The following is a 17964-nucleotide window of genomic DNA, read 5'->3' as shown; positions in this document are numbered from 1 at the left end:
CACCACATGGGCCCTGTGGGCCTGAACTTGGCAGCAAACACCTTTACCCCCTTAGCCATCCTGTTAGTCCTAAGCATGCTGTCTTCTTTTCAGGATGCTAACAAAGGTGAAAGAGGGGGTTCCAGTTTGAAATGGCGCCAGTCTGGGACCACTATCTCCAGCTAATAGAAGTCTATATTCCTAGAGGAGAATTTTGTATTTAGAGAAGTACAATTAACGTCTATTTCCCAATAGGAAAGCTATGGGGCAGAGGACCTCAAAACACATCTATGTAAACACACTTTGGGGATGCAAGCCAGTACGTGAAAGTAAACATAAACAGAATTGGCTCACTAATCAAATAACCACAGGTATTTTATGTCCTCCTTTAAGATACCTTTAAAACCACTTTGAGAGAGATACTTTTGTGAGAAAATGCTAAGACAGCTCAGCATCATGGGCATACCGGGTCATTGTTGCAACTCTTTATCCATCAGTGAAAAATTATTGCCAGTAAGCATGACACACGGGGATGCGCTCTCTCTCTCTCTCTCTCTCTCTCTCTCTCTCTCTCTCTCTCTCTCCCCCCCCCCTCTCTCTCTGTCTGTCTATCTCTATTTCTCCTTTTTTCCCTTTTTGGTCCAGAGTTCTGGGACTTCTACAGAATTATGCTTGCCAGTTTCACTTTCCAGCATCACGTTCCCCTGGATGTTCATCTTTTCCTTTTTACAATAAGAATCCAACGGCCGAACCAGAAACTGGCCTTTGCCTGGCCGTGCACACAGCTGGATCTGGGTTGCGCAGCCTAAGGCGGCACCTGTGGTTCTGCTGCAACACTTCCTGCTTGTCCGTCATCTCCAAATCTGGGGCCACCTGCCCTGTGACCTTTGAATGTGACAAAGTAAGAGTGAATGAAATAATGTCTGAAAATGATGCTAGGCTCCTTGGAGACACAGCTCTTTTTGAGCAGCCTACTCTGTGACATCCGAGACAGGCTTCAGGGAGCCAGGGACCTGGGGACAGTTTGGTTCTGGTCCACCACAGAATTAGAAAACAGCCCCATTATTTGTCCTCTTTTTCTTTTCAAGCCATTTTGAGGTGATAGGATGATGTACACCCAGGGAACTCCAGGGACACAGTAACATGCGTTAGATAACTCCCATAGATTATCCCCGAATACTCTATAGGCTATAAATGACAGGATTTTAAATTTTCTATACCATTCCTTTCTGTCATTTTCTACATATCCTCTCTCTACTTTGGGACTGTATACAAAACACAGTTAGGTTTAGTGTTTGATTTTTTTGGCATATGAATATTCATCAAATAAATTCATCTCCATATTTTAGCACTATTTGTTCCCCGGGCCAATAACTATAGAGGCACTGAGAAGACTTAGGTAAGAAGAAAGAGTCGTGGAAGAAGGCTTAGAGAAACTTAAATCTGAAAAGTAGAAGATGGCAGGTGTCATACAGGCTTCAGCCACACACATTTCTGTACACAGTGACCCTGCCAATTGATTTCATGGCTCTTCTGTTACAGGCAATGAACTAAGATTTACACTGGACAGTTAGGACAAATGACCGTTGTCGGCTGATCCCTATCCACACTCTTCTCTTCTTACCCTCTCTACTGCAGAGGGAGGGTTCCCTGGAAGAGGACAATGGGGTCACTCTGGTGCTTGTCCAATGGCACCAGGCCATTGATCAGAGCACGGCTGTGCTCGGGTCCAAACTGATCAGACATCCAGGAACACACGCCACTCCCACTTGTCTCTAGAATGAGAACCCAAGGGGCTGAGGCAAGAGGCCAACAGGACAGGCAGGTATGCGCTGCCAAGAAATGTCTAATTAGCTCTCATTCCAGGCCTAGGTCATCTGAGTGTGAAGGGAACCAACGTGCAGAAGCCAAGGGACAGCTGAGAGAAAACTGGCCCACTGAACCTGTCCCTCCCTAGCTCTAGAAGCCTGCCCACAGCAGACAAGCTGCAGAGCTTCAGACAGCTGCAGGCAACCAGACAGGGAATGCCAGGACCCGACACCACCTCTAAGTCTAAAGCCTTAAAGCAGCAGGTCAGAGACCCCGTCTTCACTCTTGTGGGTCCATGCCAAGGCTGCAGCTGAAGTTACTTTCTTTCTTTGGGGAAAATAATTACCAAAACCAAAACAAACAAAAAAAACCCCTACAGAACTATGGAGGTTTCAAAAAGAACTGGTGTGAGGTGAATATCTGCATCAATAGAAATAGCAATTAGAACGTAATTCTGCTCATGCTATACACAGTTTCCAAAACATTTCGCTAATGAGCACAATCTCTGTAAACGGAATGAAGAAATGCTATCTAGCATTGTTAGACCCTGACTCCAAATTGGTTGGACAGCTCTTCAAACCGTCTGTGAGAATGTTCCAGAATACACGGAGAAGAAGACAGTTAAGACAAAGGAATGCAACCAAATGGGAAGAGCGAAAATGAAAAATAAGCCCAGCTTACACCTGCACCATATTTACAGATGGGTGAGCAGCCAGACGTTGTAATTAAGTCTGGCCTCGTGCCAGAATAATCAGCAATTAACTGTGCTCTCAACTCCAAACACCAGGAAAGGCAGATACCAGCAGGAGAAATAATGAGAATATCAAGATAGAAAATAAGGCAGACAGAGCCATGGAAGTCACACAGAGGCTGTGGGCAGGGAAAGAGACACGGAGCAGTGAGTAGGGACCTGGGCCTCACGGGGTCCCCGACAGAACGGAGGAGAACAGTAAGAACCACTGCAGCTGCCTGCCAGCCCCGGATCTGGGCCCACGCCGCGTCTCCCAGTCCTGGGACACGCAGTCTCGCGAGCACACTTACCCTCGCAGTGTCCCCGCCGCGTCATGCGGTACCCACTGTCGCAGTATTCGCACCGGAAGGCCCCCACGGTGTTGATGCAGCGACCCTCCCTACACACATCGAGCCTCAGACATTCATCCACATCTGTGTCAAGAGATTGTCTGGGTTTAGTCATTTATTTCTATTTATGCTTTTTCTTTAGTGTATAAATAGCATACATACAAAGTAACAGATTTCTTTTATGGCCTTTACAAATACGCTTAGCTTTTGTTTTCATTTCTTCCCCCTCCAACCTGCTCCCCCCTCCCGCTCTCCCACTCCTGCTGCTTCTCTGCCTTCTTCTCCCAATGTTCCCTTTCTGCCTTGATGTCACACATTTTTTCTTTTCTTTTCTTTTCTTTTCTTTTTTTTTTTTTTTTTGGTTTTTCGAGACAGGGTTTCTCTGTAGCTTTGGTGCCTGTCCTGGAACTAGCTCTTGTAGACCAGGCTGGCCTCGAACTCCCAGAGATCCGCCTGCCTTTGCCTCCCGAGTGCTGGGATTAAAGGCGTGCGCCACCACCGCCCGGCGTGTTACACATTTTCTATACTCCCCAGCCCCCTTTCTTTGTACGCCTCCATATCCCCTGTCACGTGCTCCCTTCAGAATTCCTGGCCTCTGACCACACTCAGCACACAAACACACATACATACATACAAAGCTGGGAGCTGTGTAGTTGTGTATAAATAGGAACATGCAGTGTTTAGTTTTGTGAGTCTAGGTTAACTCAATATTTTCCAGAAAATTTAATAATCTCACTTTTCATTAGAGCTGAAAAAACAATATATATGTGACATATATATATATACATATATATAAAGTCACATTTTCATTATCCATTCATCTATTGATAGATATCTAGGCTGGTTTCCTATCCTGGGTACTATAAATAACACAGTAAAGGGTGTAAGTGGGTATGTGCAGGATATAAATTCTTTGGGGGTATATGTCAAGAAATGTTAGGCCAGGATCGTAGGGTCTTCTGTTTGTAGGTTTTTCTGTTTGGCTTTGTTTTTTTTTTTTTTTTTTTGAGAACTCTCCATAATGATTTCCAAAGTGGCCGTACCCATTTTATTTTGCAAAGATACCACTTTCTACCTCTCCTCGCTTGACTTAGATATGAGAAGGAAATGTCTGGACTGTACGATCATCTTTTTCTTGTCTTCAGCATGCTCTCAAGCCGCACTGTTTGATGCACATGGTGGCAGTGGGGAACCCCAAAACAACCTCTTTTCATTGCACACCTTTGATACACTCCCTTCCAAAGTGCTGCCTCCAGCACCAAGCAGACTGCTACGCCACCACAGCAATTGTTTAATAAAAGAATGTTGGATTATTTGTATAAGCACTGAACGGCCCACCCCCCCCCCCCCCCCCCCCCGCTTCCCATCCGACATCAGGAAGAAGACTGTCATTACCTACACAGCTAGTGCCCTCCTCACTGGCCATAAACCCTGCTGGGCAAATACACAGGAAACTTCCCTCTGTGTTCTCACAGCGACCCTGGGAGCAGAGGTGCTGGACCTGAGCACATTCATCAATGTCTGTTAACAAGAGCACAATGGGGAAGATTAGGGCTGTGCAGCCCTGTAGCAAAAACTCAGTTTTTCCCTGTTCTGTAAAACACCAAATACCAGCGTTACTCCCTTGGGATCAGAGAGATCTTTGTAAGCAACAAGAACAGCAAGGGGAGAAATGACCTCCCTCTCCAAATACTAGAAGGAGTGTTAGTAGGAAATACGTATGTTTCAAAGGGTAAAACTTAAAACAATAAAAAAAACCATAAAAACTAACACGAACATTTCAAAAAATATAGATTCCAGCTCAATAGAGAAGGCTATTCTGGCAGGCAGTGTCACCGAAGCACTGGAACTGACCTTCGTCAGGACAGTCAGGAACAATCTCAGCTGCAATGCACTCAGAGCCATGCTGGGGCACGGTCATCTCTATTACCTTTCCTACTTAGGACTTTAGGTTCTAGAGGGGGCCACACATGGCAGGTCCGTGAGAAAGCAAGCAGCTCTAAGTGTCTCTTTCACCTGCCCACATGAAAGGCACACACGGTAAAGAAGTACTGGGTGCGTGTTCTTGTTGCTTTATTTATTTTTCCCGTGTCGTCAAACTTAGTAAATTTTCTCTTTAAAAGGACTTAAATTTAGAGTTGACTTACTATAATTATTTCCTAAATCCTATAGCGCCTCTGGAATAGCTCCCCCGCCTCCTGAAACATAAAGTTCCCTCACCTAGAAAATCATTCTTCATGCTAGCATGTTCAGAATTTAGAAGCCCCTATGGGAAAGCAGATTTTGTATGGGAATGTGGATTCGGTACTGCAGCATGTATCAGTGTGGCTCTGTTTGAGCTAAAGGCACCATTGCCGGTAGCTGTTGCTGGAATTCGTATTCGATTTGCTTGTGTAAATCAGCCCACCTTTATGCAAATGTCCTACCCGTAGCAATGGAGTGGCATTGAACACAGAAGAAAGAGAAACCTGTTGTTTGGGCAAATTATTCCTTAATTTCATTTAAAAGAATGACGTTTTCCCAAGAAGATTACATGTAAGGAACATGCTATTTCTGTTTCCCATTCAGTGACCACACATCTCTTACCAACGCATTTCCTCTGCTGCTCGCTGAACCTGTAACCGTCATAGCAGATGCAGGTGTACCTCACGGGCAGGTTGATGCAGTGTCCCGCCCCACAGATGTCTGGGTTCACGGTGCACTCGTTGATCTCTTTGGGAAAGAAACAAAGCAGTGTGAAAAACACAGCAGGAGGCATTTCACTGTCCCCAGGCCACAGGGCTATGCTTCTCAGAAGCAGCTGAGTGAAACACTGCAGGCACGTGTCTAGAAGAATACAGTGGGCTGTGAATCTAACTGGAAATCCATGAAACTACCTGTGGCTGATCAGCTTGTTCCGCCTAAGCTAACTGCTCATCGCCAGTGAATCAAGTTCAAAGATGAACTCAAGCAGGAACGCAGAGGGTTGTAAGGAAATCAATCCTTCACAAAGCAATTTTCTGCATGGCCTATCAAAGAGATCCTCTCAATTCTATGTCTTCTTCTGAGAGGGAATTTGAATCATCACATGCTCTCTGCTAATGAGAGATGCATGAGAACGTTCTATTCCTTAGCAGTCCAAACGTGAGTTCCCCAGAAATGGTCAAGCCAGGCTGCTGTAAAATTTCACCTCTGCTACCCAGGCAGATTCCTACAGCTTCTATATATATCTTCCAGTTTTAAGGTGATCACGCTTTACATTAGCAAAGTAGAACCCCTCCAAATCTGTCTCATCCTCCCTTGCTTTCCTTCTGATGTTTGTGTGACATTTTCTGCTTCTAGTAAACCTGTACAATTAATACTGCTAAATCCTCACAACTCTCTCTCACACTTCACACACACCATGTACAAATACACCACACACACACACACCACACATACAAATACACCACATAAAGTATACTCACACACACACACATACACCACACATACAAATACACCACATAAAGTACACTCACACACACACACACCACCACATACAGACAAATGCACCACACACACAGACAAATACACCATACACACACACATACCACAGCATCATACCATGGTGGTGGAGATTTCTGGGAATGCATAAAAATGAGCTTAGTTACCCAAAGGACGCAGGATACAAAAACACCTTTCTGAGATGAATGTTCTACCTAAGACATTCTGTCTCCAACGAGCCTTGCTGGAAGGTATAATGGAGGACAGTCGTAAGTATAGCCAATGCCAGTGGCTTTGATGGCTTGCAGCCAGATAAAGGTATATGTTTTGCTGTCATTTAGAGTCTTGCAGCCTGGGACAAGCTACTCAGCCATTTCTAGAGCATACTTCCTTACAAGTGCAAAATGGAAATAATCAGAGTTCCAGCTGCAGAGTATGATCCTAACAAGAGCTAAGGAACACATGTAACTTAATGTGCAGCTCAAGAAGTTAGCCATCATTGTGTTCCTACTGCTCACAATGAGGTTATATGACAACCTAACAAGGATAGGGCTGGAGACGAGGCTCTGCGGATAGGAGCCCTGACTGCTCTTCCAGGGGAACCAGATTCGATTCTCAGCATCTACGGTCTGCAATACCCAGTTGTAGGAAATCTGATGCCCTCTTCTGGCCTCCACAGATGCCAGGCACTCAAATGGTACACAGATATACATGCAGGAAAAATGCCTGTTGCGGGATATTTGTGAAGACAGAGTGCTAGGATTGGAGTCATAACAAGCTTAATGGGAAAGAACAAGGCTGGAGATGTAGGTGGGATTTCTGGGGGTGGGGGGAGAAAGAAAGAAAGAAGAGGAGGAATCTAGGTGCACAGGAAACATGAAGAGGAAACAGGAGGTGCAAGATAGAAGAGAAGCAATGTCACATGACAGGGCGTAGATTAATATAAGTATAATAATATAATAATAATAATATAATTATATATAATATAATTAATATAATTTAAGTTGTAAGAGCTAGTTAGGAACAAGGCTAAGCATTAGGCCGAGCTTTCATAATTAATAATAAGACGTCTCTGTGTCATTATTTGGTAGCTGATTAATGGGATAGAGAAAGACTTACTACAAACACACACACATCTAAGATAAGATACATACGGCATTTCCATGTGCTATAAAACCCTGAAGGGAAAAGTTGACAACATTTTCCCTGTGTTATGTTTGCAAAATTTCAGGTCAAAATTGTGCTGTGTGACTATCAGAGTAAGAAAAAATAGAAGTAATACAACTCCAGCTATTGTTGATCCATTACAAGTAGACGTCTCCTTCGGAAATGATTGGAATTTAGAGCTCTTGGTTTTTTAATTACTGATATTAATATACACAGTATTTTTTTTCTGTTGATTCTCTTCAAACAGGGAAGGCCAAATTTGCAATAGTAAAATCAATTCATCATCATTAACATACTAGGACAAAGATTCAGAGCAAACTAAAAGGCTATAAAGTTAGGGTTTATGCAGAAGCTTTGATGGCTACAGTACCCCCCCAAGGCATCCCAGTTTCTTGATTAGCAAATATTTGTTTGTTATTTTTCAGGCATAATTATAGGTTGGAATTTTTACACACATGAATAAAAGTATTCAAAAAGCACATGATTCTGGAACAGAACTCAATACATTCCAGCACGACAGTTCATCAATGTACTCCATCCAATTATTTTTCATATGCTTGGCCTGCTGTGTCCTGTTAACCATCTGCATGAAAAATGGTTAATAATTCTGACTCGGTGGTTGTACAAATGACATGAGCAACAGCAGTGGCCTTTCCTTTCAATCAGGCACATTAAGTTAGAGGAGAGGGCTGAAGCTGCACTGATGGAGGTGGGTCTTTTATCTATCTGTTGCTTTCATTGGTGAATTAATAAAGAAAACTGCTTGGCCCTGATACGACAGAAAATTAGGTAGCCGGAGTAGACTGAACAGAATGCTGGGAGAAAGAAGCTGAGTCAGGCAGTCGCCATGATTCTCCCACTCCAGACAGATGCAGGTTAAGATCCTTCCTGGTAAGCCAGCTTGTGGTGCTACACAGAATATTAGAAATGAGTTAGATCAATATGTAAGAGCTAGCCAATAAGAGGCTGGAACTAATGGGCCAGGCAGTGTTTAAGAGAATACAGTTTCTGTGTAATTATTTCGGGGCATAAGCTAGCCATGCGGGCGGCTGGGTGCCGGGGAGACAGCCCCGCCGCTCCTATTACAACACTACACAAGTGAAGAACATTTGGGGAGTTTGAGATGATTATTTTCTATTCAAGCATTCAGAGACACAGCCCAAAACATTAATCCTGGCTGGGGGGCACGAAACATGTGTGGAACAGCCATGTTGACACCACTAGAGGGTACTAGGAGATGCATTAAGGAAGGAGGGAGGGAAGAATGGAGAGAAGAAGGGAGAGAGGAGGGAGGAAGAGGAAGGGAGGGAAGAAGGAGGGAAGGAGGGAGGAAGAGAGAGAAGAAGGGAGGGAGGGAAAGAAGGAGGAGCACTCCTACAACACACAATTTCTTCCATTGGTCATCCCATTTTTACAGTAATTAGCTGTTATAACTTCCAGTGTTTTGTCCTCAAAGATTGTGTCCATTCATTTGCTTAGCACGATGCCACCCTCCTGGACAGAAAGACCCTCAATCACCTTCAAGACAGCCTGTCTGCTTTCTACCAACAACCAACAAAAAGTCAGTCAGAATCAGTGTTTTCTGAAAGTGAGCGTGACTCAGCTAGGATTGGTGTTCCATTTCTAGAATTCCAGCACTTGTGAGGTGGTAATGGGAGAAGGGAAGGTTCAAAATCAGCCTGAGCTACATGTTGAGACCCTACCCCAGAAAGCTAAGCACTGGGCATTTTAGCTTAGTACTTGCCTAGCATGAGCAAGGCCCTGGGTTTGGGTTTGATTTCCAGCATGCATACAATGAGTGTACATATCAGTGTGTGTGTGTGTCTGTCTGTCTGTCTGTCTGTACATACACACATGCAATCATGTAAATGTGTAGATGCATGTATGCTTTTAACCTTTTAAATTATGTCTTCCTCACATTACCCTCATTTCATGTTAGGTTTTTCATACACTTAAGAGTATACGCAGCCACAGAAAGGTGAGTCTGAGGATGCTGTCTTAATAGGAAAAGATTTCTGATGTTTCTGGGTTTAGCGGCAAAGACATGATGCTTTACATTTTCCTAAGAGTTGCTCACGTGCAGGAGAGTGAACTCATTCCTACCCAACTTCACCCTCACCAGCTCAAGAATCTTATTCTACTCCTTTTTCCTAAATGCACTGAGGACTTGGGGGAAAAGAACCATGAGCAAAAGTCAGTGGAAAACCAAAATGCTTGCTGCCTCTCACCAAGAAGGCCAATGGTAGACTCAACAGCTCAGTGTGTTAATTTTCAAAAACTCAGTGAAAAAAAGAAGCCATGGGTTAGTTGTGAAAACCAGTGTGCTGATCCTGAGGTCATTCATTATGGGATTATTCAAAGGGATGGAAGAACAAAGGATCCAGTGCACAGACAATGGAGCTGGAAAAGCAAAAGGTGAAGGCTTTATACTTAAATAACCAGCACATTTCTCATCAGCATAGTTTTTTGAGACTGTAATAGCAGCAGGAATATGTTTTGGGGAACAAATATTTTCAAAGGGGTCAACTCTGAGTTCTGAAAAAATCAGACTAGCAAATAGTTTTTAAAACACTCTGACCATGGTCACTATGGAGGTTTCCACAAGGCAGTTGTGGGGTAGGACAAGCAATTCCTGGCTGGTCCGCATGAACAATGGAGACAGTACAGGAAGAGCCGGAGCAAGACACCAAGTATTAACTCATGGAAAGGTTTATTAAAATGCCCTGGCTTCCCAACTGCCCCAGGAGGAGCAGACATTGTCCCAAAACAATTGAAACAGATGTTTCCACTTTGTAAATATTTGCTAGAGAAATAAAGGTTTGATTTTTTCCAATGTCTCCTTTAGCTATTATGACACTGTGCAAAATCAAGAATTTATATGCTGAAATGCATGATTGATTTGGAAACGGTAGGCCAATAACGTCTCAAGCCACCAAATCGGCTGTTCAGAGCAGAAACCAATGCTTGCCGCAAATACTCTGCTCCTTGTATAACTACTCCACATTCAAGGATGTGTGGTTAGATCCAAAAAGGTTCCTTTCCAATCTGACAATCACAGAGATATCATCACCGGGCAAAGTGGAACTGACTGTGTCTATTTTAGCCCCTCCCTTCCTTCAACCACGGTAGAGAAGAGCTGTAGGACCTGGCATGGATTGTGCCTAGACTTCCAAGGAGAAAAAGGATACGAGGTTCCTGTGATAGATGATGTGAGGGTTCCTTAATTCCATGTCTTTGGTCATCACATTAACCACCAGAAAAGCTTACGTCTAGATGGAAAAGAAATTTGGCAGGAGACGGCATTCTCATACAGTTGGATCTCGTGCTACGTAACAGCTCTCAAGATGCAAATACATCAATTAGAAGCCTCTCTATTTATAATTTTCTCCCTAAGGAAGGAATTCTTCCAAAAAGTTATTTTACTAGAGGAGACGGAAACACTTAGAACTGTTCCACAGAAAGGAAAAAAAAAAATCAGGGTCCCTTGTTTCCTGGAAGGAAATACTTGCGCTTCAGACATCTGATAGCAGATGTCAGCCTTGAATATTTGCCAGACTAAATTGAGCTGTCTTCTGATGACTTCGTATAGCAGGGCTACATCCGTTTCTCTTCCAATCAGCTGAAGCCCAGAAACTCCCACTTGTTGTTGCTCACATGTTTGCATTTAAGTGATGAAAGCGAGACCATTAAGGCCAGAGAGATGGCTCGGCGGTTAATTGCACATACTGCTCTTCCAGAGCCACCCAGGTCGGGCAACTGACAACCTCCTGCTCCAGGACTTCTGTGGACTCTGCAGACTCTGCGTTCATACATGCACAGACCCTGCCCCCAACTAGTGTATGTATGTATATGTATTCATAATTGAAAATAAAATAAATATTTGAAGAAAAGGCATTCGGGATCATTTCTATAGTTCCATTTAATAACGAAACTGCATCTATCTAGCTGAAATGTCATTAACTTTTGTGAAACTAATGGGAAGAGGTTTGTCTACCGATGCCAGAGATGCCAATTCAGAACTATTTACCTTCACATTGGGAAATGGAAATTCAATAATTACTCAGAAAAATCTGGGAATTATAATGTCACCTTGTGTTTTATAACAGAGAGGTAAATAATTAGAAGGTTTTTGCTCCTCCAAATAGTTTATTACATGTTTATATGTCTTTAAATGAGCATGGCAGATGTATATGTACATGGGCTCAATGTTAAATAATAATTTCAACCATGCCCATTTAAAAAGCATTATCATTTCTGTCTTTCTATCAACATGTCTACCAACACATCTATCAATCAATCAATCTATCTATCTATCTTATAATATCTATCTATCTGTCTTATAATAGGTTATCTGTATATCTCTCTATCTATTTCTCTCTCTCTCTACACACACACACACACACACACACACACACGCACGCACGCACGCACGCACGCACGCACGCACACACACTGGAGCCCAGCCCTCCTCCATCTTGCAGTCTCTCTCCGTGAACAGAGCTTATAAGTTCATATGTCAACTTGCCATGCTAACTTTCTATCCCTCCCCGTTTGTAGCCCCAGGATAACTTTACATCCTACATAGTGCCTGCCTCTGTGTGCCTTGGCATGAACGTGAGGCGAGGCTAGGTCATGTGGCGTGAAAGTTGCCCACCATCCCTGGAAATTCTTAAGCATCAGCAACTCCCCGTTTTCCCTGTGGTATTGATGGCTCTCTCTCCCTTCTGGACTCCATCACGATGTTATTGTGTCATCTTCTCCGGATGGTCTCTACTTCCAAGTCTCACCATGGCTGCCTATGTCTAAGAACCTGTACCTCTTGGAGGGGTAATTTCACATCAGTCCACCTGCCTACAAACCTCTTCTTTTCTAAGTTGTAATGGCTTCCTTATGGAGCTCCAAAAGTATTTAGAATTGCTCACATTTCTATAGCACTTCACTTGGTATTAACAAAATCCAAGAGGAGATGCCATAGAGTCACCAGGGAGGACCAGGGCTTTGGGTACAAGTGTGTCTTGATTCTATCACAGCTAGTTGGAAGTTTATGGTTGAGTCCATGGCCTGCCACTCTCTTCTCTGTCAGTTAGCATTTTATTCTCTACAATTGGATGTTTGGGTTACTTTCTCTTTTCTCTATTATAGATCATGCTGAAATCTTCTATTTATCCTTCTCGGTGTTTCTTATAGATGATCCTACTACATTTTCCTACTATCCTATTATTAAGGACATTATCATTTTAGATTTTTCTCATCTGTTTCAAAAACAATACATTGCTGGAGAATTTTTAAAATAAGGATTGAAATACGTTTGTTATAAGAATTTTTAAAATATACCAAAACATATCTAAGAGCATAAATATCACCCATGACCCTGTTCCTCATCACTGGTAAACATGGATGTATTTCTTTGGTCTCTTTTTCCATATTTGTAGATGTTTAAAAATAAAATTGGCATAATGACATTGTATCCTACTTTTCCTAATAAGTATTATTACAGAAATATTTCTTTAAAACCTTAGTCTTTAAAAACATTAATAGCTGTATAATATGCTATCGCATATGTACCCCGATTTACTTAAGCACACTCATTTCCAATACATTAGCTGTTATAACTAACCTAGTGGTGATCAATCCCAAGCATTTGATATTGCATTTAAGTGCAGTCCACACATGTATTTTCATAGGATGTAGAATACAGCGAATACTCCACTGACCTGATGTGGGAGTGTCATGTATCAATCTGTTGATTTCATTGGTTAAGCAATAAAGAAACTGCTTGGCCCTTATAGGTTAAAACATAGGTGGGTGGAGTAAACAGAACAGAATGCTGGGAGGAAGAGGAAGTGAGCTCAGACTCGACAGCTCTGCTCTCTGGAGCGACGCCATGCTCCGCTCTCCCGGGTAGACACACACAATGAAGCTCCGACCCAGGATGGACGAAGGCTAGAATCTTCCCGGTAAGCGCACCTTGGGGTGCTACACACATGATTGGAAATGGGCTAGTCCAGGTGCGAGAGTTAGCTAAGAAGAGGCTAGATATAATGGGCCAAGCAGTGTTTAAAAGAATACAGTGTCCGTGTAATTATTTCGGGGTATAAGCTAGCCAGGCGGCTGGGGTGCTGGGGATACAGCCCCGCCGCTCCTATTACAACACTGACCTGTTACTTGAGTAGGAGCAATCACTTGGCTGGCACTAGATGTAGAAGCTTCAGGAGCCACTTCTACAGGCACAGGGGGTGATGTCTTCTCAATCACTACTGCAGGAAGAAAGGGGAGGTAGGAAAATTGAGCCTTGTTATGTACACTGACATCCTTGGGCAAAGTGAAAGCATAACTTACTCCAAATAAAATGGTTACTCTGTTCAGGAACTAATAATGATCCTGAAAGCTCATGGAATTAAGTCATACTTCTGGTTAGACTATTTAGTTTAAAAAAAAACTGAGAAAAATTCAGAATTCAAAAAACATGAACATTGGATAAACAGAAAGTTCGAATCTTCGCACAACGTACACTGGTCCTGACCACTGAAGCTAGTGAGAGGCTGAGCGTTCTGACTAGCTACATATGTTCCTCTTCTCACACTAGCATCGCTCCAGGGTAGGAGGGTACTACATTGTACATGTTACTGTAGGAAATTAGGCATTTCCCAATGAAATCCAATGATACAGTCTGGTGACTCATTAAACACAAAGACACGTGCACCAAAAATCCCAACGATTTTATTTTTTTTAGAATATCCTTATAAACAAGACGTATCAGCACAGGTTACCTGGAAACTGTGGGTGCAGATGAATAGTTGAAATGCCTGGGGAGAGCTGGGGTTGCCCAGGCTCAAGTCTGGTTTTCTCTTGATCCAGTGAAGGTATTTCCTGGATGGTGGTTTTCAGAGAAAGAAGAGATGGAGACATAAAGCAGCAATTTACTTTTATTTTCTCATGTAGTGTTGTTATTGATTTAATTAATTATATTTTCAGAAAGGTAAAAATATCATAGGATTGGATACACATCTATGTATGAGACTTTAAAAAATTGTGCTGTTAGAAAGTCAAATTCTTATTTTAGCAGGTGTGCTATCTATACATATGCTCTCATCCATTTCCTTGGACTTCAGGTCAATCTTTGAAAGCAATGACCTTGGTTCAGAGTTCCACATTCAATCTCCAACTGGGCCAATACTAACCTAGTTGGAGACTAAACATCCATGCTATTCAAAGGTGCCCCTACCCCACAGCCACACTTTGTAGATGGAATGAATGATGAATGTAGCAACTTGAGTCATAAAGAACAATCCACTAAGTTTCAGTACCGTGAGCCAGGCAGTCACTGTGACCGTCTTTAGCCCCATACCTAATAAGGCAACATCTCCCGGCTCTCTCTCAGCAGTGGTAGGCTACCATAGCAATAGCAGCTGCAGTCTTAAAGGACCTGGAGCTTCCCAACTCAAGCAGAAAAGAAAAAAAAATCCAACCATCATCACGGCTTAGCTTTCAGCTATTGCTCTGTAGGGGCTCATGCCAATCAGACAGGGAGTCGAGTTAAATAAGGTTTTGCACCTTTGCTCATACCAGCGTGGGGCTAGGGAGCTCGCAATACCTCATTAAATGCATTCATCAAGTTACTTCCTCACTGTTACCCAACATCATTCCTCTCTGGCTTATGCAGAGAGCCCACTTCCTGACCTCAGTTTCACCCTTGACCTACCTCCTTGCTTTAGTACTACCTTTCATGCCTCCACAGTTGATACCCTCACAGCCGATTTCATCAAAACCCAATTCACTAAGTATGGATTCCCGCAGACATGCTACAAATCCCTCGTACTCCCATTCCCGGCTCCTCCCCCACAAAATCAGCCGGCCTCCGCTGCTAACTTCATCTTTCCGTCAATGCTAATCATTAATCCATCCCACCCAGATGTAGTCCCTCTTTAGGGCTTCCTCTTTCATTCCGCACCCCTAAACCTGCCCACGTTCAGCATTATTTGTGGAGATCCACCCTTTTCTTCTCCATGGTCTCCAGTGCTGTTCTCTGGACTCGTTTCTCAGGCTCAGCTTACTGTATTATCTAATCGGCCTCTGAAACTACCACTTGCTCTACTTTAGGTAATTCCTGTCCGTCCGGGAAACACTGACTGCTCATTGAGATTCCCCAACAGACCCTCCTCTCTGTATGGGGGCAGACTGACTTCCTGTTACTTGTGAGAGACTCCTCCCTCAGCCCCTGAGTCTTGTCCCCCATAGCCCAGGGCTTATGGCAACAAAGAGCAGCCCACAATTCAGCATTAACTCCTGAATCTCCCCATCCACCTTAGGTGTCGCCTTCCTAATCAATCCCACGTCTCACTTAATAGGAGGGGACTCAGTTCTCCAGTGACTTCCCGACTGATTACAAGTGTAGTTAGTATTTCCAGCCCATCAAAGCAGGACCAGGTTCCCTTTCTAACCCTAATTTTTGCTGCTGTCAATTAAAGCTTCACACATAAATGTCTCTCCCTTGGACCAACCTCCTTTCCCCACATCTATCTTAAAGAGCATGAGACCTTTGTAAAGTATCAGTCTTAAACAGACCCTGATCTCATCCCCCTTCCCAACTGCCCCCTTTTAAATTAAAATGTATAGTCTTAACTGTACAAGGAACATGGCCAAATGAAGTTGAGACTGTATAAGAACAACATCTCTTTCTGATTCAATCTCTCATTCCTACCCTTTCAAGGGTAAGTGCTGCTTTTAATCTAATTTGACCTAATTTGATCCAAATGATTGTGTTGAATTTTAGTTGCATTAATTAGTGTCTCACTTAATTTTATAAGTTTACTGAGAACACAAAAGAACCCTTCTTCCCACAGTCAGTCCGGGCAACTAGTTGACCCCGTGAACTCTGCTCTTCCTTTTCTTCTCTCCAGAATTTAGCATCTGTGGCAAGAGATGATGTTCCCCACCCAACCCCAGCAACCTGCTAGCCATCACTTTCTGAATGTTGAGAATGGCAACACCCATTTAGAAAGTCCTGTCATACAAATTCCTGTATTAATGAATGTGTTTCCTTACAGTAAATGTTCTATAATATGAATGTACAAATTTTTTTTTTTAAAAAATCCCATACATATCCCTAAAAACAATGAATGAATTACCTTCTCAGGAGGTGCTGTTACCACTAGAACCAGAAAAGAGAGATGGGAATTAGCACAGCCAAGCACAATCTGTTCATCATATTTCAGTTTTCAAAAGGCATTAGAAAGCCATTAACTCCCCCGAACAATTACAAAGCAAATTAAATCAGAAGTGGAATTCCCGTCATCATCTGCCACTTGCGAGAACTTTACACATGAGTGACGAGGCACGTCTTGTGCTATTTCATTGTTCAATTATCAAAGTTCAAAGAGCAAAGGTTCAAAGTCTTTCATTCAAAATTAAGAAAATTAGCCTCAATGTTAAAAAAAAAACAGTTTCTGAAACATTACTTAATACTTAATCTTGAGTTTGGGGAACTTCCCATGTCTTAGAAAACAAATGCCTCCAGTGTTCAGAAATCCATCTGAGGTCAGTGTTAAAAGAGAATATTTTTTTTTTTTGTTGTTAAGACATGAGAATGGGCACTGCATTTTTTTTTATATAAACCAGTTTTTCATGAAGCCTTCTGATTATTTTCATGCTAACTAAACCAAACAAAAGCCAGACCTCATAAGCCAATAAGAGACAATTACAAATTAGCATCAATATAATTAGCAACTTAAGTATTACACAATCACTCCACTGTTGTGCTGGGGTGATGTCTTTGTATTTTGAAATTCATTAAGCAATTCTTAGTACTAGTCCTCAACTTTGCTTATTACTTGGAATTTTCTGAGTCAGTATGTCTCCTTAACCATTAGCAAAGAGGTCGGATGCATTAATTCTAAGAAACACTGAGGCTACCAAATAAATTAAAGACACTGCTCTGCCATGGCGAAGATGCTAACTGACTTTCGATTCTATGAAACCCATTGTTAAGAAATTCTAAAGGCAGAACCCCGCTTGTACCCATCTCCTTCTTCTAAACAAAAGATGAACAACCTAGGTCAGTGGTTCTCATCCTTCCTAACGCTGTGACCCTTCAAAACAGCACCTTGGGTTGTGCTGACCCCCCACCATAAAATTATCATTATTGCTACTTCATAACCGTAATTTTGCTACTGTTATGAATCATAATGTAAATATCTGATAGGCAAGATGATCTTCAGTGACCCCGTGAAAGGATAGTTCGGCCCTCGAAGGGGTCTCGACCCACAGGTCAAGAACCACTGACCTAGGTGACCAGAAGAACACTAGGTGAGGTCCTCCCTGTTCTGCCTACCCAAGGAAGAATTGCAGAACGGTGAGTGAAAAAGCAGAAAGAAATGGGCCAGAAGGCACCAGGCTCAGAGCCCAGCAAGAGCCCTGCCACCAAGGAAGAAGGTTATGCCAAATTCCCACAGGACCCACAATGGGCAC

The 17964-nt window shown here is 42.8% G+C and overlaps 1 protein-coding gene across 9 annotated transcripts in view; it reads right to left on the bottom strand.

The window, feature by feature from the left end:
• Positions 1-17964, bottom strand: part of Ltbp1 (latent transforming growth factor beta binding protein 1) — a 381235-nt gene that overhangs the window by 93581 nt on the left and 269690 nt on the right. For 8 of the 9 annotated variants that reach the window (XM_075955861.1, XM_075955859.1, XM_075955862.1 and 5 more), the window contains 6 exons: positions 16626-16648; positions 14268-14367; positions 13656-13754; positions 5455-5580; positions 4264-4389; positions 2830-2952 (listed from right to left, as the gene is read on the bottom strand). In XM_075955861.1, the coding sequence (XP_075811976.1) occupies positions 2830-2952; positions 4264-4389; positions 5455-5580; positions 13656-13754; positions 14268-14367; positions 16626-16648 (597 nt within the window). The remainder of the gene's footprint in view (positions 1-2829; positions 2953-4263; positions 4390-5454; positions 5581-13655; positions 13755-14267; positions 14368-16625; positions 16649-17964) is intronic. The other variant, XM_075955860.1, reaches the window with a different exon arrangement.

This window comes from Microtus pennsylvanicus, chromosome 21, assembly GCF_037038515.1.
Source record: "Microtus pennsylvanicus isolate mMicPen1 chromosome 21, mMicPen1.hap1, whole genome shotgun sequence".
Classification (NCBI taxonomy): Eukaryota; Metazoa; Chordata; class Mammalia; order Rodentia; family Cricetidae; genus Microtus; species Microtus pennsylvanicus.
Note: the sequence above shows the minus strand (reverse complement) of the source record. Positions and strands in the feature narration are given on the sequence as shown.